General features: G+C 51.4%; 1 protein-coding gene across 3 annotated transcripts; it reads right to left on the reverse strand.

Annotated features, from left to right (window-relative positions):
- Positions 1 to 389: 389 nt before the first annotated feature.
- Positions 390 to 15,125, reverse strand: FKBP4 (FKBP prolyl isomerase 4). 3 transcript variants are annotated; one of them, XM_075602313.1, is made up of 11 exons: positions 14,998 to 15,125; positions 14,468 to 14,583; positions 6,045 to 6,189; positions 4,687 to 4,829; positions 4,221 to 4,341; positions 3,472 to 3,628; positions 3,210 to 3,300; positions 2,726 to 2,809; positions 1,881 to 2,066; positions 1,514 to 1,753; positions 390 to 1,142 (listed from the first exon to the last, which is right to left on the reverse strand). In XM_075602313.1, the coding sequence occupies exons 2-11, from the start codon at positions 14,558 to 14,560 to the stop codon at positions 1,032 to 1,034; spliced, it is 1,371 nt and encodes a 456-aa protein (XP_075458428.1). In that variant the 5' UTR covers positions 14,561 to 14,583; positions 14,998 to 15,125; the 3' UTR covers positions 390 to 1,031. The 3 variants fall into 3 exon arrangements, with proteins under 3 accessions (XP_075458428.1, XP_075458426.1, XP_075458427.1); XM_075602311.1 differs by having other exon boundaries at positions 14,892 to 15,042; XM_075602312.1 differs by lacking the exon at positions 14,998 to 15,125 and having other exon boundaries at positions 14,468 to 14,872.
- Between the last annotated feature and the right edge of the window lie 12,189 nt (positions 15,126 to 27,314).

The following is a 27,314-nucleotide window of genomic DNA, read 5'->3' on the forward strand; positions in this document are numbered from 1 at the left end:
GGATTGGTGCCTTGTAGGATAGCGTACGACCTACGTGAGGTCTGTGATTTTGTGAAATGAGAATGATGTAATATGTACTGTGTCTTATGTTCCGGGCCTATTGTAAATCGGATGTGCCGCGAGATGACACCCAAACTGCCAGAAGCCTATACTGTGAGATGCACTGTGTCAGGGGCATGACAAAAGGGCCATGTAGGCCCGAAACGTTGACCATTTTTTTCTTTATTATGTGGGATGAAATTAGAGGGTGAACGATAGTTTGACATTTACTGTGTGTATATATATGTCTCATGGTTTGGTGCCTTACTTGGTTATATATAGCCCCTCTCATAGGCAGACCTCTCGTCAGACACCACCGGAGCAGAGGGAAGATCTCAGGGACACTCCGGTTGCAGACGTGAAAATCACTTGCTTGTTTATTTTAAATTTACAGGAAATTAACACAAAAGGAACAATAATACAAGGGGGAGAGGAAGGGCACGAGAGGTCAGAGCAGAGAACAAACATAAAAACACATGGACACCCCATCTCATTAACCCCTGCAAGATTCCTGCTGGAGGATGAGCCAAGTTTTAAGCTTCCCCATGATCCACGTCAAGCTGGGAATCTCAGCTGAGCCGGATGCTAAAATACAGTGGGAGATTACGGGAGCAACCAGGGTAAGACCGCATCTCCGCCCCTGGCCAGAGGGGGCAGGAGAGGTCTCCAGGAGGGAGGGGCACCGCCACAATCCACAAGGACGTATCCCGGTGCGTGCCAGATCCGTTCTGGCTCAGGGGGTGGGTGGGGAAGAGCAGGACATGGGGGAGGGAGGGCAGAGAATCCTGAGACAGAATAAGTGAAGAGGCCGGAATGAAGAGAAACCCCTCGATAAGAAAAAGATGCCACCGAAGCCCGAGAGAAAGAGGATGGGGTCTGTACCGTGTCCACACCCGCCCTGCCACACGCCCCCAACCTCCCGTCAAGTAGAGAAATCCGTGTCCTGATCAGAGTTGGATTCTTAAATATAAAAGTGGAGGGTGTGGCCGGTTCTATGCATCGTCCGTCCCGCGCTCTGCGGCCCCCTCCTCGCCTCCTGCTGCTTCGCTGATCTGTGTGTCACTCTGAGGGGACGGCTCCTGAGAGATCTTCACAGACTCCTCCTGACAGGAGAGAGAGAGTGTTAGACTGGGGGGCGGGGGGGGAGAGGCTGGGGAAAGTGTTAGACTGGGGGGGCAAAGAGTGTTAGACCTGGGGGGGCGGTGGAAGAGTGTTAGACTAGGGGGGGCTCTGTCAGTGTTAAAGCCAGTAAAGGCAAGGAGGGAGGGGAAAGGAGAGGGGGCTGTGTCTGTGCAAACTCTTGTTGAGAACACAGTGATATCACACATAAGGGATCAGCCAGAGACAATCTAAATAAGTGTGAATTACTCAAAGTTTATTCATGTTAAACATGTTGCTGCCATTGGATCATTTTGGTCCGGGGAGGGCCTGACCCCTCCACGCAAAGCTCTGTCTGCCTGGAAGCCCCCCTTACCGTGTCTCCCTTTTCCGCCAGCTTCTGGAACATGTTGGCGTATATCTTTCTCTCCTTCTGCTGTTGTTGGCGGAGGCGGACTTGGCACTGTCCGAGCTGGGCGCGCGCTGCTTTGTTGCCAGGGTATAGCTGCAGAATTTTCTGGAAGTCGTCCCGCCCGAGCTCCAGCTCGTTCACCCCCATGTAGGCCTCACCCCGGCGGAACAGACCCTTCTCGTTGAGGGCGTCCTGCTCCAGAGCCTGATGGAGTATAGGGGGGGGAGGAAGAGGAGGAGGAGAGTTTGAGAGACAAGGAGGGGAATGCTCCCCCAACCCCCGTGCTCCATTCTTTCTTTGAACTCTTTGGCAGTGCCCCCCCTACCTTTACCTTTTGGCAGTGCTCCAGTGCCCCCCGGGGCTCCCCCAGCTTGAGGCAACACATGGCCAGGTTAAGTGCAGCCGCCAGGAGCAGAGACTTGGCCCTGAGGTCCTCATCCTGTGACAGACCCGACTCATGTTCCAACCACAGCACAATCTTCTTGTACTGGATAATAGCCTGACGGTACCGACCCGTCTGGGGGAGAAAAGACAGAGTGAGTGAGTGAGAGGGAGGGAGAGAGGGAGGGAGAACTTATAGAAACAAGGAGGGTGTTCTAGTAAGTGCGTATGCAAAGGGCCAAGGTCAGTGCATATGAGATGTATAGTATCAGCCAGCGGAGCTACCCAGGGCTGCCAAGAGGGAGGCGGAGAGCCGTGACAATTGTCCAGGGCCCGGCGACTGCAGGGGGGCCAGGCCAGCGCTGGAAGTTGGGCCCAACATCCGCGTCCGGCTACCGTGCCCCAGCTCTCCCTTCCTGCAGCGGGCCCATCTCCCCCTGCTTGCGGCCCGGCCTGCAGCATAAGTCCTACCCCTGCACGGGACAGAGGTTGGGTCGCCCGAAAGTCGGGCCCAACTTCCGTATCTGCCCGGATGAGGCCACCCACGTAAGAGGGGTGTGCATGTTATTGTATTGGGGGGGGGGGGGGTATTATGTGTACATTGGGTGGGAGTTATTATGTGTATTGGACTGAGGGGAGGGGGTTATGTGTATTGGGGCAGGAGGGGTTAGTGTGTGCATTGGGGGGTGGGAGGGGTTATGTGTATGAGAAAGAGACAGAGATGGTGAAGGGGTTTGAGTGGGCATGGTCACCCAGATAAGACAGAGGGTCAGAGTGGCTCTTCCCTTGTTGTACCTTGAAAAATTGCGTCCCGCGCTCCTTCACCAGCGCTCCCTGCTCCAACTTCTCCTCCGAGCTCATCTCCCACGGCTCCTTCGCCTGCCCGGGACATGCCAACATTACACTCAGAGCAACACAAACACGGCTCCTTCACCTGCCTGGCACACGCCAACATTACATCCAGAGCAACATACACACACGGCTCCTTCGCCTGCCCGGGACACGCCAACATTACATCCAGAGCAACATACACACACGGCTCCTTCGCCTGCCCGGGACACGCCAACATTACATCCAGAGCAACATACACACACGGCTCCTTCGCCTGCCCGGGACACGCCAACATTATACCCAGAGCAACACATCCCACAGCAACACGCACCTCTCCGTCATTTCGCTCTCATCTCCGTCATTTCTCTCTCACCCCCCCATTCTCACAACATTGCTCCCCACCAGGCCGTTGTCATTTATAGTCGGTGTCAGTATCTCGCCCCCTCACCTTCTCAAAGCTCTTGAGTTTGAGGTCATATTGCAGTTCAGCTCCGGGGGGAATCTGAAATCTCTCGTATCCTGAACTGCCAAACCCGTACCTAGGGGGGGGGGAATGGGGGACAGAGAGAGGAGAGGGAGAGAGACAGGGGGGAGATGGATGGAGAGAGTAAGAAGGAAAGGAGGAGAGAGTCACACGGTCACTAGGCGTCCCACGCCACGCGCACGCTGGGCGTCCCAAGCCACGCGCAATGCTCCCTCTGCGCACTCACTTTGGCTTCAGATAGAGTACCGCCTCCTCTCCCTTCTCCATCTGCTGCACGGCCGTCTCCACCCCGGGGGGGATCCCGTGACCCTCCCCCTCCCCCACATCAAACTGCAAGTCCCTCTCATCGAAGACACGCCCGGCGTGCGTTCCCCGCAAGTGCACTGCAAAGAGAGACGGGGCTGTGAGAGGAGGGGCACTGTCTTTGAAGTGGGAAAACACAGTGCTGTGTGCGACTTTGGACAGATCACTCTTCAGGTAATAATCCTGTTCTGGGGGGGGGGGGGGTTATTACTATTACAGGCAAAATAACAGTCCATGTGCCAAACCAGCAGACCACCCTGACCCCTGACCCTCCCCTATACACAGCTCGGCCGGTCTGGCAGCTAAGCCACCTCACCGCCTAGAATACCAATTATTACGTGGCAGCTGTAATAATTGGAGGGCCCCATGTTATATACTTAGAGCCGTTACGAAGACATACTCTGTGCTGATTTTTATTGCACGTCATGCCGCCGGAGCCGAGGTAAGGGACGTGGGGGGGGTGGGGGTTTGGGGGTGGGGGGCGCGGAGAGAGGCGAACCGCCGGCAGGGGGGCGCAGGGGAAAAAAAGTTTCCACCCCCCCTGGTTTACAGCATATCCCTCCAAAACATTTTCTTTGTACTTTTACCCCCACTGATAATGTTTAGTGTCCCTGGAGGTTTACACACGGAGCATAAAGAGATCCCCCTGTGATCCCGCCCCGGGATACTTACGCTCCACCACAGCCCCCTCGTTGGGCTTGGAATACCCCTCCCCCTTCACCCGAATCCTGCGGATAATTCCTCCATCCTCCTCTCCTGAGAGGTCCTCACCATGGAACTCGAAGAGCTCCACCTGGGGGGGACACGATGGAGGGGGGGCGTCACTGTCTGAGAGGGACACGGGGGCGTGGGGGGGCGTCACTGTATGAGGGGGACACGGGGGGCGTCACTATATGAGGGAGACACGGGGGGCTTCACTATATGAGGGGGACACAGGGTGTCTGCATGGGAGGGACACGGGAGGGGGGTCTGTATGAGAGGGGCACGAGTGGGGGCGTCTGTATGGGAGGGGCACAGAGGGCGGTCTCTGTATTGGAGTGACACGGGGAGGGGGAAGGTTTCTGTACGAGAGGGGCAGGGGGTATCATGTACAGGGCCCTAATCGCTGATGCTGCCCCCCCCATGTACAACATCTCACCTCAAAGACCAGCACGGTATTGGGTGGGATTTTCGGGGGGCTCCCCGACGCTCCGTACGCATACTCCGGTTTGCAGATAATTTGGCAAACCTCCCCTACGGTCATGGTTGCTACGGCGACGTCCCATGCTCTAATCACCTGTCCTGTGACGGAGGACAGGGGCACAAGGTGCAGAATGAGGGCGGTGGAGGGGGGAAAGCAAACCCAGGAAGGACCAGCCTCAGACACCCTAAACATGCATCACACGAGAGAAGCCATTTACACACTCCCCCCCAAATAGGCCAAGTGTGCAGGTACCAGAATCCCAGGAGATAAAAGGTAACGCAACCTTCGCACTGCGAAATCGGGAAATCCTCAGACCGATATCAAATGTATCAGAAGGTTCTCAAGATTTCACATATCGCAGATCCCTTCCTGACGGTTTGTTGGGTTGTACACGATATATTTACTGTATATGCATGTAAAACATATTAAAAAAAAGTAAAAATAATAAATAAATCTTGCCCTGTATATACGAATCAGGACAGCGGCTGGAAGTGAATCTTTTTTTATTTATTTATATATAAACGCAACTTTTATTAAAGTTTTTCGTCATTAAGCAATACAGTTTTACACATTCATTTACGTCACAGCAATTATTCCAATAATAAACACACTAGGTACCGGTATATAAAAGAAAACGTGAACCTAGGTTTTGGGGCCTTCACTTTAAGCAGCAATGGGAGATATTTGGATGTAGGGGTCCCTCGGCGCTGACCTGCATTACTTCCCGCACCAGGGACCCCCAAATAATTAACCACTTCCGGTGCACACGCGCCTCACGAGAATTCCAACATGGCCGCTGGCGTTGACCAATAGTAAATCGCCAAAAACGTCATATTGGCCTGTAGATCACGTGACATTTGGCTGTGATACTTTGTATCCACATATTTTCGGGGGGTAGGGAGACCGTGTGATACCGAGGGTCAGGTGAGCTATATAAAAGCATTTTTATTGTAAAACTGGTGCACAGCAAAAACATTTATGCGTCTTTCTGCGGAAATTTATAAAATCGATGTGCTGTGCAACACCGGTCACAACTTCCCCCCCCCCCCCACGGAGGGAAAAATGGCGCTGGGGGTGGAGTTAGAGGCGGGGCATACATGCGAATTGCAAATATCCACCACTCATTTTTCTTGGCGTAAAAAAGACAGATGCAGACAATTCCTACTGCTTCATATGTATAAACGTGATGCACACGGTACAAAAGAACATGAATAATGGCACCTACATATACCGCTAGGGATTCGGATATTGCGACGCGCCCTTTCATTAAACAATTCCTTATACATTGTCCCCAGTACAGGGGGAGAACTCACCTTTCCCCAGGTCGAAGGTGAATCTGTCCTTCCGGTCCCTGCTGGAATCAAACTTGGTCCCGTTCAGCAGCCAGCCTGTGTAATGCACACTCACTTTATCCCCAATCATTGGGGTCTCGCCCCCTGAGCCCTCCTTCTTGATCAGCTGCAGAGAGAGAGAGGAACGCAGTGTTACTGGTCTCCTATGGCCCGTGTCACCCTGAAGTGCTGGGGACGGGACAGACTTTAATGGCCTTTGCTCTGTCTTTTTGTGACTGTTACAGCTGCAGTTCAAGAAATAACCTACATGTGGTTTTTTTTCAATAAATCCGTTCTGTACTATGAGAAAATACTTGTATCTAGTGCCTGCCTGGTCACATGATCTTCCACACAGAACTTTGCATTGTGGGTACGGTTTTGCAGCAATAACTGAATTTAATAACCCTGAGCTATGAGGTGAGAAGAGCCAGATGTGACAGGGAGGTGAGCACCATGATAAAGGTTAGACCATCTGTACACATCATTACATGGAAGTATTTAGGTGACAGTAACACTCACTTTGCGCATGCTCGGCCGGCGCTAACCTTTCACACATGCGTACCGGTTTTTCCCGGGAAGAATATGATCAACCTAATTAAACCTACAAGTAGCTTCCTCACTACTGAGGCTAGGCTTACAGGTCTGTAATTGCCCGGTTGTGATCTAGTTCCCTTTTTAAATATAGGCCCCATTTACGCCAATCTTGTGGCACTGAGCCTGTGGAAATGGGAGTCCTTGAATATTAAATGTAATGGTTTGGCTATTACTGAACTTAGCTCCTTTAAGCAGCCATTCAGGTTGCATTGCTTGCTTTTAATTTTTTTTTATAGGCTTGGAGCAGGATGTCTCCCGAGCTGAACCCCATTAATTTCAGCTCTGGGGACCCCCTGCTGCCAGAGATACTTACTTCTGTAGGGGTGCCGGTATCGCTGCAGCCAGGTTAGTGTGCCTAACATAATGGCGGGCCAATAGGATGCCGTGACGCAATCCTTTGCCGCTTCCTATTGGCCAGCGTGACCTGGACATTTAAGCTTCACAGAGATCCCTGCAGCACCTACAAAAGGTACGTATCTCTGGAAGCAGGGGGTCCCAGAGCTGAAATGAATGGGTTTCAGCTCTGGAGACCCCCTGTTTAAAACCAATAACAAAAAAGAAAGAAATGCAACCTGTATCCTGGAGTGCTGCTTTAAGAACCCTTGGGTGCACGCCATCGGGGGAAAGTGCTTTATTTACTCTAATTGTATCTGGCCGACTTATGCACTTCTTCCTCAGTTAACCGATTGTTCATTAATATAGGAGGTTGTGGCTTCCTCCTGTTTCAATATTTTTGCAATTGACTCCTTCCTGTTACAAATTATTTGCATTTATTTTATACCGCTGCCTTTTCCTTATATTCAAAAAATGTGCCTGCCCATCTCACACTGAAAGGGTCCTATATTCTCTTTTCTAATCTTTTTGTTGTTAAGGTTCTAGTGCAATCCTGCTTTCTCTTTTCAATTTTGGCTAATCTGATTGCCCTTTTGCAACTATTGGTACATTCCTTATAATTCTGATACGATGCCTCCGTCCCTTCTGACTTAAAAAACCCAAATGCGTCTCTTCCTTTCCGTTTCCTCCCCTACTTGTTTATTTAGCCACATTGGTTTAGACTTGTTTCTTTTATACTTATTACTCAAGGGTATACACTGATAAGTGTGCTTTAAAGACAGAATGTTTATCTTACATTCTTTTTTCTAGCGTCATCCCACTGTATTCCTTGCAGATTATTCCTCAATTTATTAAAATCTGCCTTTCTAAAATGTTAAATATCTTTGTTGAAGCTGTATAATATGGTTTTTGATAATTTATTTCAAATGAGATCACGATATGATCAGTTTCCCAAATGTTCTGACCTGAATATTTGTTGTTATTACTTCTATATAATGTGATATTACCAAATCCAGTATTGCCCCCCTCTTGGTTGGTTCCTCAATTATGTGGGCCATGTAATTGTCTTTAACCACCCCCAAAAACCTGTTTCCTTTAGTTGTAATGCTAATCTTTTTGCTACAGTCTATGCCCGGATAATTAAAATCACCCATTATGCAAACATGACCTACTTTTGATGCCTTCTCCATTTGCAAAAGTATTTTGGCTTCCTCAGTCTCACAGATATTTGGTGGTTTATAGCATATCCCTACAAACATTTTCTTTGTACTTTTACCTCCACTGCTAATTTCTATCCAGAAAGTCTCTACATTTTCATCATTCCCTTCATAAACATCTTCCCTTATAATAGGATTTAAATCTGGTTTAACATATAAACATACTCCCCCTCCTCTTCTATTTGCTTCATCGCTCGAAAAAAGGGAATAACCCTCTAAATTAACTGCCCAGTCATGCGTTTCATCCCACCATGTTTCAGTAATGCCTATGATATCATATTTCTCCCTTATAGCTATTAATTCATGCTCCCCCATTTTATATGTCTCGCTTCCTGCATGAGGCTGCGGCACCGCTAGCGCTGAGCGGGCGGTGCTCGGCAAGATGATATATAGGTAAATATTATCCCGCTCGCTCAATATTCGGCAATGTCGCCCCCCCCCCCCTCCCGAGCAGACGCAGGACACTGCCATACATGCTTTGAGCGCCAGCGCGCTCAGCGCTAGCGGGGCCGCAGCCTAAGGCTGAGTCCCCGCTGGCGCTCAAAGCATGCGAGCCGGGTGTCGGGCATCTGCTCGCGCGCTCGCGGGGTCTGTGCTATTGTTATCTTATCTGCTCCTGCCTTTCTACCCCAATTGGATTTAGTCTTTAGAAGTTTACTAGTATTATCTGTATTTAATATGGGTGCCTCCCTGCTTGCCAAACTCCCACTTCCCTTCACGCCACCCCCATTACCAAAAACTATTTCCCCATTTCTATCTATTATGCCTAGTGCAGGGGTCTGCATCCTTTCAAGGCAGAAGAGACATTTTCTAAAAAAAAAATAAAAAAAAAATAATATTAATTTTTATAAAATATTCAGAGAGCCGCAACACATGCATGAATATTACACCCCCACAAACACACACATATACTGTGCACACACTAATAGGTATATACAATACTGTATAAGCATTAACATACGACAAACTTATTTTTTCCTTTCCCTAATTCTGATTAAAGTATGTGGGGGAATAAAATGCATCTCACAATAAGTCCCTTTTAAAAAAAAAAAAAAAAAAAACCCAATTGTTTTTCTGTTCAAATGTTTGTACAAATTACACGCACACACGCGCACACGCCTGCCTGGGGCGAGTGCATTTTACCTGCTGGCGAGGTGTTACGGCGGGGTGCAGCGTATACCGCCATTTCCCTCCTTCTCAGCCCTCAAATACATGCATTCTCCTCCAACTGCATTGAAAATGGCCGCGCCGCCATGCCAACTGGGCGCTACGTGACATCACAACGTCACGCGGTGTCAAGGAGATGAGGAGCAGACGCGGCACGGTGTAGCGCAAGGAGGCAGCTGAGGGCGAGCGGGCAGACCTATTCAGTTGGGCGCGCGCCGCAGCGGGACTCCCTGAACTCCAGGACACACAGCGCACATTCCGGAGCTCCGTCTGCCTCACTCCACGGGATGCGGTGGAAGGGGGGAGCATCGTCCCGCTGCCACTCTGCAGATCCGACGTGGGAGGCCTGGCAACCTCCCACGGGCCCCCCGCAGCCCCGCAGGATGAGACGCTTGGAGCGCGAAGGTCCCGCGCCGCGAAGGACGGAAGGTCCTGCGCCGTGGAGGACGGGAGCTCACGCGACCGGAGCCAGCTCTCCTGTACAGGTGGGCCCACTCCCTTCCCAATGAATGGTCCCTTCCCAGTGAATACAGTCATCCACACACCCAGTCAGTCAGCCACCAACCCAGTCAGTCAGTCAGTCATCCAAATGACTAGTCACACACAGTCCCTCACACACACACACGAGGAATTCACACTTAGTATAAATATAGGAGTGCAAATAGTTAAAATGGGTGTGTGACGCGCACGCGCGTTCTAAGTGAAACTTCTTTACGTTTTGTCACTGAAATTGTGTTTTGATTTTTAATTAAAAACAGCATAATCACAAATACAATTTATGTGACAAAAGACAAATAAGTTTCACTTAAAATGCACGTGCATTAAAGATTCTAGGATGCAATATTTACTTCAAAGCTACAAAGGACAGTGCCCTGAATATTCTATGGCACTTAGTAAAAGTATGAATTGCATTCAAATAAGAAGGAATGGTCATCTGTAGAAACACCAGGGGGGTGAGAGAGAATCACACCGGGCACAGCATCGGCCGCAGATCCGCTGCTCTCTCTGGATGGAGAGAAATGAGAGGCCGGGAAGGGAGGGAGAAGCGTGACAGCCAAACCCTGCCAGCTGGATATCATATTTACCCTATATATCTCTCCTGCGCCAAACCCACACCGAAATAACCTATACTGCCTTCTTCCAGATCTCGCAAGCTTCACACGGGAGACATCGGAATCCCCCCTAACCCAGAAGACAGGTAGGGAACACCTCCCCTCCAACATATAGATTGCGGGAATGAGGTACCTGGACATTGAGGGACTGCGGATCAGGTAAGATCCCAGGCGGGATTGCTGCTTTAGATATTGTGAAGCGGGGGCATCCAGACGCTGGTTAAGGGATTCAGGAAACCAGTCATTCACATCTGGCTTTTTTTTCTAGATTAGTGAGGTCATCCCACATTTTCTCACACGCACACACGTAACTATATAACAAGGAGTAATTGTAAAGTATAAATGTAATACAATAAATAAACTGTTATATCAAAAACGAATGTTATTAGTTCTTATTAGGAATTTATTCCATTTTTTTTAAAAGTGGGGGCGAGTAGCTTTTTGGGTAATATGTCAAGGTGTGTGTGTGTGTGAGAGAGATGTGTGTGTGTTTATCTCTCTCTCACTCACACTCACCTGGCTCTCCCCTGCACGCACTGTCCTGGGTTGCTGCTTCTTTCCCTCAATGTGCTGCCGGTGGCTGTGAGGGGGAGGGGGGAGAGGATGAGGTGCTGCCGGTGGCTGGGGCTGCTGGTGGCTGGCTTTGCTGCCGGTGGCTGTAACAGGGGGGGGGGGGGGGGGGAGCTGGTGCTGCCAGTGGCTGGGTTTGCCTCTCTCGATCACAGTGTGCTGCGTGGGGGCCCAGCCGGCACTGCTTAGGCCTCTATTTGCCGCCCGGCATCTCCCCAGCTGCTGACATGCCTCCTCATTGTCCCCAGCTCTGTGACATCATCGCACGCCGGAAGTTGCACTGGGAGTTCCGGTTCGCATCGGCATCAGAGAGACCCGGCGTTGGGCAGTGCAGGAGGTAGCCCAGCAGCTGGAGAGATGCCAGGTGGCAAGTAGTGGTCTAACCAGCACCGGCCGGGCACTCCCACAGCACAGTGACCGAGGCAGGCAGTTGGCGAGCGGCAAGCTGCGAGAGCCGCATGTAGGTGCGGGAAGAGCCGCATGCGGCTCGGGAGACGCAGTTTGCCGACCCCTGGTCTAGGCCATTACCTCTTGCTTGTTCCTCCAATTTAAGATGTCCTATAAAAGACTCTTCTCAGAGAAGGACTCCCAGTGCTCTAAAAAACCCAAAACCCTCCTCTCCTTCCTACACCACTTTCTTAGCCATGGATTAACCTCCCTAAACTCTAACTGCCTCTCAGGGGTAGCCCATGGCACTGGTAGTATTTCTGAAAATACTACCTTCGAGGTCCTTGTCTTAAGCATGGAGCCTAGATCCCTGAAATCATTCTTTAGGACCCCCCCATCTTTCTCTAACTTTGCAATTGGTGCCAACGTGTACCAAGACCGCCGTGTCAGTCCCAGACCCTCCCAACAATCTGTCTACCCGACCGGCAATGTGCCGAAACCCGAGCACCCAGAAGACAACAAATTATTCATGCGATCATGGCAACATATTGCCCGCTCTACCCTCATAATAATCGGTCGCGTCGCCAGCACTATAAGCGCGGCCTATGGAGTATAAAGTGCTAACAACTAACTGTACTTCTATAGAGCTTGTTTAACACCTTCTGGTTAGAACTCCACACTTAATCCAACTGCACTTGACCACACTGCAATTCACTCCCACGGTTCAGTGCTCACGACACAGGGAGAACCGGTGCTTAAAGGTTAGTATGTGAGTACTCCCAAAGCAGGTGAGGTCAGCACCGCCCCGTACACACCCAGCACCTGCAGAGCACCATCCTGTACACACCCTGCAGAGCACTGTCTGGCATGACCAGCGCCCGCAGAGCACCGTCTTGTAGAACAGGGGTGTGCAAACTTTTGGAGCTGCGCCCCCCTGCCTGCTCCCCCTCCAGTGCTCGCGCCCCCCTTACCTTTTTTTACCGGCGTCAAATTACGCCGCGCAGCCATGTCAACGCGTCACACAAAGCGTCTGAATCTTTGTAAGTACAGGTGCAGAGGCCTCGAACGGTCCCCCGGCATTTAATTTAAATGCCTTGGGGAAGAGCGCGGGGCCACTGCAACCGCCTGCACGAACCCCCCCCACCCCCCCGGAAAATCGCGTTTTGCTGCGCACCCTTGCTGTATGCCAGATACCGCAGAGCAGCATGCCATGCACATCCAGCGCCTGCAGAGCACTGTCCCGTACACATCCAGCGCCTGCAGAGCACTGTCCCGTACATAGCCAGCACCTGCAGAGCACCATCCTGTACAGGTCAAGCACCTGCAGAGCACTGTCCTGTACACAGCCTGCACCTGGAGAGCACCGCCTCATACACGGCATGCAGAGCACTGTCCCGTACAAGGTGGGCTCCTGCAGAGCACTGCGCCCTATATGGCCAGCATCTGCAGAACACTGTCCCATACGTGGCCAACACCTGCAGAGCACCGTCCTGTACACGTCAAGCACCTGCAGAACACTGTCCCATACACGCCCAGCGCTTTACCATACACTGCCAGCAGAGCAGCGCCCTGTACACTGCCAGCAGAGCTACATGTAATAAACGTGGGTCCCTACCCTGGATGCAGTGATGGCTTCTCCAACAAGGAAGGAGTTAACCTGTGCTTTAATATTGGATCAGGGTTACAGCCCAGAGCCAGACACGAGCACACGTGTGATGAGCTCTGACACGCACCAACTAATCCAAAACACACGAGGAAACAAAAGGGAGCAGCACCACGACACACAGACACAGCCAGTCGGACCAGAAACAGACAGACACAGCCACCAGACACAAACAGCCAGGGGATCCAGACGCAAAACCCCCGGAGTGTTCCAAATGTCAAACTCACTGTCCCACTGAGCAACACACACTGAGCTGTGACAGTAACACTTTGTACACCTGCAGCCACTCATAAGTGCACAAATGGTAGTGTACTGTATATTTAAGGGGTCACATCAATAAAATCCCAAACCTAGAAGTATTTCTTTAATGTCATTTTGTAAACACGGTGAGCGGAGACTTGGGAAGGTATCTGATGTCGAAATGAAGAAAGAAAGAAAGAAAGAAAAAAGGGGGTGTGTGGCGAGCACGCACTGTTGTGTCACTGAAATTTTAGCTATACTCTCAGAAGTCTGATGCCCCTTGTTGCCAGCCCCGGGACTGGACAGGAGAAGTTTGTTCGATAAACCCATTTTGAAAGTTAGACTTTGTTGTCGTTCCTGGGCCGCTCAACTCAGAGAGATTCAGGTGGTCTGGCCAGGACCCACACTCAGGGGCTACATATACACATAGGGGTGTGACCCGCACTCAGGGGCTACATATACATAGGGGTGTGACCCGCACTGAGGGGCTACATATACATAGGGGTGTGACCCGCACTCAGGGGCTACATATACATAGGGGTGTGACCCGCACTCAGGGGCTACATATACATAGGGGTGTGACCCGCACTCAGGGGCTACATATACATAGGGGTGTGACCCGCACTCAGGGGCTACATATACATAGGGGTGTGACCCGCACTCAGGGGCTACATATACATAGGGGTGTGACCCGCACTCAGGGGCTACATATACATAGGGGTGTGACCCGCACTCAGGGGCTACATATACATAGGGGTGTGACCCGCACTCAGGGGCTACATATACATAGGGGTGTGACCCGCACTCAGGGGCTACATATACATAGGGGTGTGACCCGCACTCAGGGGCTACATATACATAGGGGTGTGACCCGCACTCAGGGGCTACATATACATAGGGGTGTGACCCGCACTCAGGGGCTACATATACATAGGGGTGTGACCCGCACTCAGGACCCCCGGGGTGCACGAGGAAACTCTGGCACGGGACCCCCCGGGGGGGCACGTGGAACTCTGGCACGGGACCCCTCGGGGGGGCACGTGGAACTCTGGCACAAGACCCCCCCGGGGGGCACGTGGAACTCTGGCACGGGACCCCCCAGGGGGCACGTGGAACTCTTACCTTCAGGACCCCCTGGTCCCCTTTGGGGCTGATGTCTGTCCCCTCCATATTGATGTTCTGGGGTCTCTCGGCCTTGAGCTCCTCGGCTGTCATTGTGCAGCTGTCTCTCCTTCTACCTGCAGTCTCACAGTGAGAGGGTGTCAGTCAGTGAGAGGGTGTCAGTCAGTGAGAGGGTGTCAGTCAGTGAGAGGGTGTCAGTCAGTGAGAGGGTGTCAGTCAGTGAGAAGGTGTCAGTCAGTGAGAGGGTGTCAGTCAGTGAGAGGGTGTCAGTCAGTGAGGGGGTGTCAGTCAGTGAGAGGGAGTCAGTCAGTGAGAGGGTGTCAGTCAGTGAGAGGGTGTCAGTCAGTGAGGGGGTGTCAGTCAGTGAGGGGGTGTCAGTCAGTGAGAGGTTGTCAGTGTGCGCCCCTCTCCCCCGCACACGCACCTTGCTCCTGCACTGGGCTGTATGTAGCGGTATATAGAGGAGTGTAGGTATATTGAAATGAGTGCAGTGTGTGTGTGTGTATATATAAATATATATGAGTACACACCCCCCTGCACACAGGCCGCCGCTGCAGGCCCCGGATGGAGCTGTGCGCACAGGCCGCCGCCCCCTGCACTTGTCAGCACTGGGAGGAGATCACTTCCAGCAGGAACTAGAAGTTTCTACCAAGGAGGAGATGAGTGAACGTGTCACTGCCAGGGAGACCCGGGGCACTGCCAGGGGTACCCCCTCTGCTCTAAATATCACTGGCACTGCAAGGGTACCCACCCCCCTTTCCCCTAAATATCACTGCAAGGGTACCCCCCTCTGCCTTAAATATCACTGGCACTGCAAGAGTACCCCCCCCCCCATCTCCCCTAAATAGCACTGCAAGGGCAGCCCTCTCTCCCCTATATATTACTGGCACTGCAAGGGTACCCCCTCTCCCCTATATATTACTGGCATTGTAAGGGTACCCCCCCTCCCCTACATATTACTGGCACTGTAAGGGTACCCCCTCCCCTATATATTACTGGTACTGCAAGGAAACCCGCCTCTGCCCTAAATATTACTGGCACTGCAAGGAAACCCCCCTCTGCCCTAAATATTACTGGCACTGCAAGGGCACCCCCTCTGCCCTACATATTACAAGCACTGCAAGGGCACCCCCTCTGCCCTACATATTACTAGCACTGCAAGGGTGCCCCCTCTCCCCTAAATATTACTGGCACTGCAAGGGCACCCCCCTCTCCCCTATATATTAATGGCACTGCAAGGGCACCCCCTCTCCCCAATATATTACTGGCACTGCAAGGGTACCCCCCCACCCCCCTCTGCCCTAAATATCACTGGCACTGCAAGGGCAGCCCCCCCACCCCCCATGGGACTGGCACTTCAGAACACTCTGTCCCCCACGTGTGACTGGCAGTGCAGGATCCCACGTGTGACTGGCAGTGCAGGCTCCCCACGTGTGACTGGCAGTGCAGGCTCCCCACGTGTGACTGGCAGTGCAGGATCCCACGTGTGACTGGCAGTGCAGGCTCCCCACGTGTGACTGGCAGTGCAGGATCCCACGTGTGACTGGCAGTGCAGGATCCCACGTGTGACTGGCAGTGCAGGATCCCACGTGTGACTGGCAGTGCAGGCTCCCCACGTGTGACTGGCAGTGCAGGCTCCCCACGTGTGACTGGCAGTGCAGGATTCCCACGTGTGACTGGCAGTGCAGGATTCCCACGTGTGACTGGCAGTGCAGGCTCCCCACGTGTGACTGGACGTGCAGGCTCCCCACGTGTGACTGGCAGTGCAGGCTCCCCACGTGTGACTGGACGTGCAGGCTCCCCACGTGTGACTGGCAGTGCAGGCTCCCCACGTGTGACTGGCAGTGCAGGCTCCCCACGTGTGACTGGCAGTGCAGGCTCCCCACGTGTGACTGGCAGTGCAGGCTCCCCACGTGTGACTGGCAGTGCAGGCTCCCCACGTGTGACTGGCAGTGCAGGCTCCCCACGTGTGACTGGCAGTGCAGGCTCCCCACGTGTGACTGGCAGTGCAGCATCCCACGTGTGACTGGCAGTGCAGGCTCCCCACGTGTGACTGGCAGTGCAGACTCCCCACGTGTGACTGGCAGTGCAAGCTCCCCACGTGTAACTGGCAGTGCAGGCTCACCACGTGTGGCTGGCAGTGCAGGCTCCCCACGTGTGACAGGCAGTGCAGGCTCCCCACGTGTGACTGGACGTGCAGGCTCCCCACGTGTGACTGGACGTGCAGGCTCCCCACGTGTGACTGGACGTGCAGGCTCCCCACGTGTGACTGGCAGTGCAGGCTCCCCACGTGTGACTGGCAGTGCAGGATCCCACGTGTGACTGTCAGTGCAGGCTCCCCACGTGTGACTGGCAGTGCAGGATCCCCACGTGTGATTAGCAGTGCAGGATCCCACGTGTGACTCGCAGTGCAGGCTCCCACGTGTGACTGGCAGTGCAGGATCCCCACGTGTGACTGGCAGTGCAGGATCCCCACGTGTGACTGGCAGTGCAGGCTCCCCACGTGTGACTCGCAGTGCAGGATCCCACGTGTGACTGGCAGTGCAGGCTCCCCACGTGTGACTGGCAGTGCAGGCTTCCCACGTGTGACTTTGCAGTGCAGGATCCCCACGTGTGACTAGCAGTGCAGGATCCCACGTGTGACTGGCAGTGCAGGATCCCACGTGTGACTGGCAGTGCAGGATCCCCACGTGTGACTGGCAGTGCAGGATCCCACGTGTGACTCGCAGTGCAGGATCCCACGTGTCACTGGCAGTGCAGGATCCCACGTGTCACTGGCAGTGCAGGCTCCCCATGTGTCACTGGCAGTGCAGGCTCCCCACGTGTCACTGGCAGTGCAGGCTCCCCACGTGTGACTGGCAGTGCAGGCTCCCCACGTGTGACTGGCAGTGCAGGCTCCCCACGTGTGACCGGCAGTGCAGGATACCACGTGTGACCGGCAGTGCAGGCTCCCCACGTGTGACCGGCAGTGCAGGCGCCCCACGTGTGACTGGCAGTGCATGCGCCCCACGTGTGACTGGCAGTGCAGGCTCCCCACGTGTGACTGGCAGTGCAGGATCCCACGTGTGACTGGCAGTGCAGGCTCCCCACGTGTGACTGGCAGTGCAGGCTCCCCACGTGTGACTGGCAGTGCAGGCTCCCCACGTGTGACTGGCAGTGCAGGATCCCACGTGTGACTGGACGTGCAGGCTCCCCACGTGTGACTGGCAGTGCAGGATCCCACGTGTGACTAGCAGTGCAGGATCCCATGTGTGACTGGCAGTGCAGGCTCCCCACGTGTGACTGGACGTGCAGGATCCCACATGTGACTGGCAGTGCAGGCTCCCCACGTGTGACTGGACGTGCAGGATCCCATATGTGACTGGCAGTGCAGGATCCCACATGTGACTGACAGTGCAGGCTCCCCACGTGTGACTGGCAGTGCAGACGTCCCACATGTGACTGACAGTGCAGGCTCCCCACGTGTGACTGGCAGTGCAGACGCCCCACGTGTGACTGGACGTGCAGGCTCCCCACGTGTGACTGGCAGTGCAGGCTCCCCACGTGTGACTGGCAGTGCAGGATCCCACGTGTGACTGGACGTGCAGGATCCCACGTGTGACTGGCAGTGCAGGCTCCCCACGTGTGACTGGCAGTGCAGGATCCCACGTGTGACTGGCAGTGCAGGCTCCCCACGTGTGACTGACAGTGCAGGCTCCCCACGTGCGACTGGACGTGCAGGCTCCCCACGTGTGACTGGCAGTGCAGGCTCCCCACGTGTGACTGGCAGTGCAGGATCCCACGTGTGACTGGCAGTGCAGGATCCCACGTGTGACTGGACGTGCAGGCTCCCCACGTGTGACTGGACGTGCAGGCTCCCCACGTGTGACTGGACGTGCAGACTCCCCACGTGTGACTGGCAGTGCAGGCTCCCCACGTGTGACTGGACGTGCAGGATCCCACGTGTGACTGGCAGTGCAGGCTCCTCACGTGTGACTGGCAGTGCAGGCTCCTCACGTGTGACTGGCAGTGCAGGCTCCCCACGTGTGACTGGCAGTGTAGGATCCCACGTGTGACTGACAGTGCAGGCTCCCCACGTGTGACTGGCAGTGCAGGCTCCCCACGTGTGACTGGACGTGCAGGCTCCCCACGTGTGACTGGCAGTGCAGGCTCCCCACGTGTGACTGGCAGTGCAGGCTCCCCACGTGTGACTGGCAGTGCAGGATCCCACGTGTGACTGGCAGTGCAGGCTCCCCACGTGTGACTGACAGTGCAGGCTCCACACGTGTGACTGGCAGTGCAGGCTCCACACGTGTGACTGGCAGTGCAGGCTCCCCACGTGTGACTGGCAGTGCAGGCTCCCCACGTGTGACTGGCAGTGCAGGATCCCACGTGTGACTGGCAGTGCAGGCTCCCCACGTGTGACTGCCACTGTAGGGACACTGTAACTGGATTTGTGGGAAATCTGCATCTTGGTATACGTGAACCCGGTTTCCCTGGCAAGGGAAAGGTGATTAACCCATTCAAGCCTCTGATAATATTTCTCAGTAAAAAAGTGCTTCTGTACGGGCGAGTTTTCCACGAAATCGTAAACCTCGTGCATTGCTGTGACCGGTCAAATCCCAAACCCAAGATGCAGAGAATCATATAAGTCCAACACACCCCAGCATGTCCAGGGCCTGGTCATAATTCACAAACTTCATAACCCAGAGCATTATTACCCTCCTCTCCTGGAGTTATTCATATTCTAGGTTACATTTCTTTTTAAACAAAAAGGGAAACGGCAGCGCACAGCCAAGGGAAACCAGGTTTGAAAAAGTAAAAAAAAAATCTTTATTTAATAATTAACACCATCACCCAAAGGAGGTGTAAGAGCATTTCTTTTAATGCTAACATTCGAGTCCAAAAAAGAGGGGGGAAAAAACTGCGACGCATCCCCAATACAAATAACGAGGAAGAGGGTAACTCCAAGAGTAAAAAAGTTTATTGGGCCAACCGCAAGAAGACCATCATGTTTCGCGCAGGCAGCGCTTCCTCAAGGTCCCCAGTGCTCTGTCGTGGGACCTCTTCTCTTTTCTCTTTTGAGGGACCTTGAGAAAGCGCTGCCTGCTCGAAACATGTTGGTCTTCTTGCGGTTGGCCCAATAAACTTTTTCTGCTCTTGGAGTTACCCTCTTCCTCGTTATTTGGATTGGGGGTGTGTCGCAGTTTCCCCCCCCCCCCCCTCTTTCTATTAAAGCGGCAACATCGCAGACGGCACACCAGGGAAACCTGTTCCTGTCCGGATTGATTTAAGAGGACAAGGATTAATTTCTCGCAGAGCAACCGTGAGTCACTTGGTGCAGTCAATTTGGGGAATTTATGTTAGAATAAGAATGCTGGGCGTCATTTATTTAAAGTTCCTGGACGTTGCTAGCTCAGAGACAGTGAGCCGAGGTAGGCGCCATCTTATTAGTTCCAATCATTATTAGATCCCCTCAGACTGACACCTTCCCACATCTGTGATATATGATATTTCATTGGACTGAATCAGGTTTCTATCCTATATATACATATAGAGTGGAGATTTTTAGGCTCTCCTCTTGGATTACTTTTTGGAGCCCCAGTTTCCCATGGACTCTATACCTATAACATTTTAGTCAGCAGCTGTTCCTAGAATATTAATGCCCAGAATCTGGACCAGTGGAAAGCTTGGCTTTTTATTCTAACATTTTGGCTTATAATATAAATTATTGTTCATTGAGCCAGTCCTCTCCCATAGTTCCTCTCCAGACTCTAGGATGACTCGTCATCTCATACTGACACTATATACCTCAATTACTATATACACTCAATACCTGGTCATGAACTACAACTCTGCCCTAGCCTCCTCTCTTGATCTACTTGCCCCTCTTTTTCTCTGCCGTTCTCCCCCTAATAACCCCAGACCCTGGCTAACACATGCTCTGCTCTTGTACTCGCTCCTCTGAACGCCTCTGGAGAAAATCTCACACACTCGCAGACTTCCTTCAGTACAAATTTATTCTATTCAGTTTCAACTCTGACCTTTCCAAGGCTAAACAAACCTACTTTTCTTTGCTAATCAACACTCACAAGTCTAATGCTTGCAATATACTAAGCGCGTGCGCACGGCAATGAAAAATATCTGTCTTCCTACGACAGTGTATTCACTGCCGATGCGCGTGTACAAAAGACATTTGTATTTTTGAGCGGCTGTCGTGTCGTGACACTGTGAGCCAATCACAGTGCGGCCTGCTGTTGTGATGTCATGGCCACGCCTCCTAACCGCGTACTTTACTGTTTGGCCTATAGGCACTAAACGCACGCGCAACGTCGGGCGCACGCACGTCTCGCTTAGTGTCATACATGCCTTACACACGCTGACTCGTCTCTGTCTTTGACTCTCTAATCAGACCACCGTCTGTTACCTGTTTTTGTTCCTCTATTTCACCTCAGGACTTTGCAGATTATTTAAAGACAGAGGTGGATTGACATTAGTCAAGGCATCCCCTCTGTATCCTCATATTGTACACCTCCTCTTCCTAACTCTCCTGCCATCATTGACTTTTTTCCTCTGTCTCTACACACACACACACACACACACACACACACACTTTCAACTCCTCCCTCCGCTCTGGTACCTTTCCCTCCTTCAAGCAGGTAACAGTTATACTCATACTCATAAACAGCATGCTTGACCCTACTTGTCTATCTAACTATCGTCCTGTCTCGCTCCTACATTTTGCCTCTAAACTCGTCCAACGCCTTGTATTGTCTCGATTGCTCCATGTTCTTACCTCCTATTCTCTCCTAGTTCCTCTACAATCTGGTTTCCACACTGCTCAATCCACCGACACAGCCCTCATCAAAATAACTAAGGACCTCCATCCTACCAAAGACAAAGGTCACTACACTCTGCTGATATTACTCAACCTCTTTGCATTCTTTGACACCGTGGACCACCCTCTTCTCCATCACATTCTTTATACTCTTGGTATGGTGACAGAGCTCTATCCTGGATTTCCTCTTACCTCTCCCATCGTACTTTCAGTGTCTTGTTTGCTAACGCCTTCTCCTCCTCTGTCGGTCTCTCTGTGGGCATAGCCAGGGGTCTGTCGTGGGACCTCTTCTCTTTTCTCTTTACACACTCTCTCTAGGTAACCTTATCAATCTTTTGTGTTCAAATATCTGATGCTGATGCCACACACATTTACCTTTCAACCATTGAACTTACACCTGCTGTACAGACCAAAGTCTCTGAATGTCTCTCCGCTATATTATCCTGAATGGCCCTCTACCGACTCTAACTTAACATGTCAAAGACAGAGCTCCTCATACTTCCTCCCAATCCTGGCCCTCAGGGATGCCGCCAGGAGGGGACAGCTGGGAAAAGTGTCCCGGGCCCGGTGGCTGCAGGAGGCCCGGCAGCTGGACAAAGCAGTTGGACCTGACCTCTAGTTGCCACCAGGGCCCGGCTCTCCCCCAGCTTCAGGACTCTCACTCACTCTGTCCCACGCCGAGCTTCCAACGCTGGTGCGCGATGGGCCTCTCTGATATCGGCGTGCTGGAAGCAAGCTTGGCTCACTTCTGGTGCGCGCCAGCATGAGGGAGGGCCGTCGCACGCTGACGTCCGAAGCTCGGTGTGGGACAGACAGGGAGCCCTGCAGCTGGGGAGAGCCGGCCTGAGACCATCCCCAAGGTAAGTCTGTTTTTTTTTTTTTTTTTAATATGTATGGGGGGGGGGGGAAGTATTTGTATTTGAATTGGGGGGGTGTATTTTTTATTATGTATTGGGATTATATGTATATAGTATGTGTATGTATTTGGGGTGTGGGGGGGGTTATATGTATTTAGGGGGGATTGAGTGGGGTAATTGAAGGAGGGTGGGGCGAGTGAGAGGAGGGAGTGAGAGGAGGGAGTGAATGAGTAAGAGAGACGCAGGGGAGAGAAATACATGCGTGGGGGATTGAGTGAGAGTTGGGTAATTGATGGAGTGGGGGTGAGTGAGGAAGAGGGAGTGAGACGGAGAGAAATACATGGGAATACGGGGAGAAATAGAGGGGGCGCAATATCCGACTAGCACCCTCTCTCTCCACCTTTAGGGCCCATCTTAAAACACACCTCTTTAATTAAGCATTTGGGTAGCTCCGCTGCCTGATACTATACATCTGATATGCATTTACCATGCCCTGCCCTCTTGCAGACAGACTTACCATAAAACCCACCTACAGCCTGTAAAAGTTCTTCCTACTTACCACTTGGACTGTAAACTCGCAGGGACTCATTTTCCTAATGTTACTTTTATGTTTGACGTGCTGATTCCTATTATGTCACGTGTATTACTGCTGTAAAGTGATCTGTACATGGATGGCGCTAGATAAATAAAGATATACATACAATAAGGCTAACAGCCACTCCCTCATTGGTATAGTCCTTTCCGTAATGAGTGCCTCTTCTCAGGGCAGCCACAGCTGCTCGTAATGTTTGTATTCCTGTTTGTTTTACCGGGCTCAGGCCTGCAGGGGCTCCCCACGGGACAGCCAGTAACAACAGAAGTTTAGTGACTATGCTGATGAGAGATTTTACCGTTCATGCTTATTTTTAATTCACAAGTGTCCATCCGTCATGCTGTCTCCAATAACCTTTTTTTTCTCGTCTTTCCTACAACCTTTTTGGTGCTTAGTCATTTCTTAGTGTAACACCCCTCCCCCCTCAATGGGATTACCAGGTTGCTGTGAGGAGTTAATAGCAGGATAGTGTGTGTTGAGCCCCACACTGTGTTACAATGGGGATACTGATGCCAGAAGGGATATAAAAGATAGGGGGAAGGGTCTTCAAGTAAGGTTCAAGGAGGACAAGAGGAGAGGAGCCTTGGGTATGACAAAGTAATAGCACAGACCAGGCACTCCTGCCTTACTATGTTGCAAAGAGGGACAGGGCCCTCTAAGTTAGGATCCCAGAAGAGGGCTAATGGAGTCCAACATATTTACAAAATAGGAAAACAGCACGCCACAGAGAGCCACAGGAAAGATGGCTCCCGGCTGTCAGCAGATAGGCTCTAACCACGGATCCAAATGAATAATCGTCTTAGTTTGTATGGAAGTGGCAGTTCCCAAACAGGCCAAAGGTATGCATGGTCACTTGCAAAGAACCCACCAGGATTCCTGTGTAACCGGGGTAATACCGATGATCCCAAAGCAACAAAGGGGGGCTGGGTCCCACACCAGTAGAGCAACCTCCTCAAAGCACCTCCATTTGAGTGTTGAGTGGGCACTGATGGAAGCACAGTATTTATGTACGTCTGTTATAAAGCCGGTACACTGTCATGGCCGTGTGAGCGGTCTCCATGCCTCGGGACACAAATGAAATACTTTTTGTACTACAAAAGTTCCTGGCGCCCATTATTTTCCATCCTTGCCACCTCATCGCTCAGCCGCCTGGATCCAGCACCCTCAGTCAAGGTTACCCATGCTTTGGAGCCAAACACAATACACCAATGTAATCTCCCTAAAAGCTGGACACGGAGGGTTACATTTATTTCTAAAAAAAATTACCGGGAAGTAATACATTGAGAAATTACCTCTCGTTTTCAAGTATGTCCTGCCTGGGCACAGAGTTATGATAATACATGGATGCATTAAATTAACAGAGTATACATAAAATTGACAGATATTTCATGAACAGTTAGAGATAATATATGATTATGGGCTTATGTAACAGTCATGTGTTGCCTAATGGTCATAGGTGTGGTACCGGAACCTAAAAGACGCACAGGATGCTAGGACACGGTCACTGCTACCCAGTTGGAGTTTAGGTTGGGATGCGTGACGAAGACTCCATGAATAAGGACACCAGAAGCTTCTATATCAAGGCAAACAGTCTTTATTGAACTTTAGCAGCAAACCGCAACTTCAACCGACAGCTGGGTTCCCACTGACGGGAACAAGCTTGTGTAGGGATGGGTTCCCCAGAGGGGAAAGAAGACTGACCTTTGGTGCTGGTGTGATGAGACATGTTGGATCAAACTCAAATATGTGAGAAGTCTGGAAATGTGGCATTCAAAAACGAAAGTATAAACTGCTGTCGAGTACTTTACCATATGGCAACAAGGCATATCACAAACCGAGAATCTGGTAAATAGGATCTATTACCTGTAGAACAAAAGAGCCCCCAAAAAATAAATTCACAGTCAAAATGTGTCTTTCACAAGTTATACCCCAAATATCTGACCCAATACCACCAAGGTAAAACCCAGAGTGTCACTAACAAGCAGTTCTGTTTAGTTTGAGTCTGTTTAATTTGATGATGGGGTTTATAAAATGTCACCTCCAATCTCAATGATAGTTGGGAGTTCTGAATTGTGATAGAAAATTATTGATTTTGTGGGATCAGTGAGACCCTATAGAAGACTACTAAGAAGCGCTATGTACATTAATGGCGCTATATAAATAAAGACATACAATGCTCTTAATCAGAAATGCTTTTAAGTAGAAATCTTTAAAGTAGTATGGAAGTTTAAAAAAGGAAGTTCAAAAAGAAGTGGAAAAAGTGGACACAATCTACTGCTTCTGATTCCTGCATTTGATCTACGCTGGAAAGGAGGATATCATCCCAGACTGCACATCTCAACACATTACTATTGCTGTGATGCCGCCTTTTCTTTTTATATTTGCTGTAACCTCCCTTATTTTCAAATTATGCACTTCCTTCCACCAGTCTCCTTATGTCTCTAACTCTATTCATATTTCGCCATCTCCTTACTTCACCACTTCTCAGTTCACATGAACTCCTTTCTTACCTGCGCCCTCTGACACCACACAGCTATACACCTTGCACTAAATCACACCCCTACAAATCCTCCTCACACATTCTCTTTCTATCCATGCTTCTCCTCCTTGCTTCTGGGGATATCTCTCCCAATCCTGGTCCCTGCCTTATTTCTACATGCTCTCGTCCTCGCCTGCCAAATTCAACTTCTACTCCTGGTGTCAACCCCTCCAACCTCATACCCATCCCCTGCCACCGTCCCTCCTCTCTGCCTTTCTCCTGTGCCCTTTGGAATGCTCGCTCCCTCTCTAACAAGTTCCTCTCTGTGCATGACTTCTTTCTCTCTCACTCCCTGCTCCTTTTTGCCATAACTGAGACCTGGCTCACTCAAACTGACTCTGCTCTGGAAGCTGCCCTCTCCTATGGTGGCCTTTCCTTCTCCCACACTCCGTGCCCTGGTGGCAGGGGTGGAGGCGTGGGGCTCCTGCTCTCCTCTCTCTGCCGCTACCGAACAGTTCCTATTCCTCCCTCTCTTGCTTTTCCCTCCTTTGAGGTTCACACAGTCCAGATCTTCTCTCCTCTCCCGGTCCATGTGGCGGTCATCTATCGCCCACCTTCCTCTACTCATCCCCCTTCTGCCTTTCTCTGTCACTTTGAATCCTGGCTCTCCTTCTTTCTCTCCTCAGACTCCCCTGTTCTTCTCCTTGGGGACTTCAATTGCCACATTGATGACCCCTCTCTCCCTTGGGCTTCCCACTTTCTTTCTCTAACCTCTTCTTTTGGCCTTCAACAATGGACTGAAGCCAGCACCCACAAGGATGGACACTACCTAGACCTGGTTTTCACTAAAAACTTCTCTCCGATTTCTCCATTTCCCCTCTCTGACCATCACCTCATCTCATTTTCTCTCTCTCGCTTCTCTCCATCTCCATCTCGCCCTCGTTTTTGCAGAAACCTGCGCTCTATTAACCTACCAGCTCTTGATTCCACTTTACGCTCCTCCCTCTCCTCTCTCAGTTCTGCTTCAGACCCTGACAACCTGGTCAGGAACTACAACTCTGTCTTATCTTCCTCTCTTGATCTTCATGCCCCGCTTTCTCTTTGCAGTCCTCGCCCTTCTAACCCCAGACCCTGGAAAAACTCCCACACACGCATGCTGCGTTCCTCCACTCGTTCCTCTGAATGCCTCTGGAGGAAATCTCATACGCTCGCAGACTTCATTCACTACAAATTTATGCTATCCTGTTTCAACTCTGCCCTCTCTCAGGCTAAATAAACCTACTTTTCATCACTAATCAACACACACAAGTCTAACCCACGCCGTCTCTTTTCTGTCTTTGACTCTCTACTCAGACCACCCTCAGCTGCCTCCTCTTCTTCCTCCATCTCACCTCAGGACTTTGCTGACTTTTTTAAGGAAAAGGTGGAGTCCATACGGCAGAACATCCCATCTGTTGCCTCCTCCCATCCCACAATGCTTCCCAACTCTCCTCCTGCCTTTCTTGACTCTTTTTCCGCTATCTCGGAGGAGGATGTGTCACTGCTGATCTCCTCTTCTCCCTCTACCACTTGCCCTCTTGATCCCATTCCCTCCCATCTCCTAAAACTTCTTGCTCCTTCCATAATCCCTATGCTCACATAGATCTTTAACTCTTCCCTCTATTCTGGTACCTTTCCATCATCCTTCAAGCATGCAACTGTTATACCATTACTCAAAAACAGCAAGCTTGACCCTACCTGTCCTTCTAACTATCGACCTGTCTCCCTCCTGCCTTTTGCCTCCAAACTCCTTGAACGTCTTGTATTCTCTCGATTGCTACACTTTCTCAACACCTATTCTGTCCTAGACCCTGTACAATCTGGCTTCTGCACTGCTCACTCTACTGAAACAGCCCTCACTAAAATAACTGACGACCTCCACGCTGCCAAAGACAGAGGTCATTACACTCTGCTCATATTACTCAACCTCTCTGCAGCATTCGACACCGTGGACCACCCTCTTCTCCTTCACATTCTCCATACTCTTGGTATTCAGAACAAAGCTTTATCCTGGATCTCCTCTTACCTCTCCCATCGTACTTTCAGTGTCTCTTTTGCTAACA

The sequence above is a fragment of the Ascaphus truei genome, chromosome 5, assembly GCF_040206685.1.
Source record: "Ascaphus truei isolate aAscTru1 chromosome 5, aAscTru1.hap1, whole genome shotgun sequence".
NCBI classification, from domain to species: Eukaryota; Metazoa; Chordata; class Amphibia; order Anura; family Ascaphidae; genus Ascaphus; species Ascaphus truei.

Excerpts from the sequence above, each read along its gene's own strand:
- FKBP4 (XM_075602313.1), bottom strand. The coding sequence starts at position 14,560 with ATGACAGCCGAGGAGCTCAAGGCCGAGAGACCCCAGAACATCAATATG. Across the intron at positions 3,629-4,220 it reads CGAGGGGGCTGTGGTGGAGC|TGCACTTGCGGGGAACGCAC; the intron begins GTAAGTATCCCG and ends CTCTCTTTGCAG. Across the intron at positions 1,754-1,880 it reads CACTGGAGCACTGCCAAAAG|GCTCTGGAGCAGGACGCCCT; the intron begins GTAAAGGTAGGG and ends ATACTCCATCAG.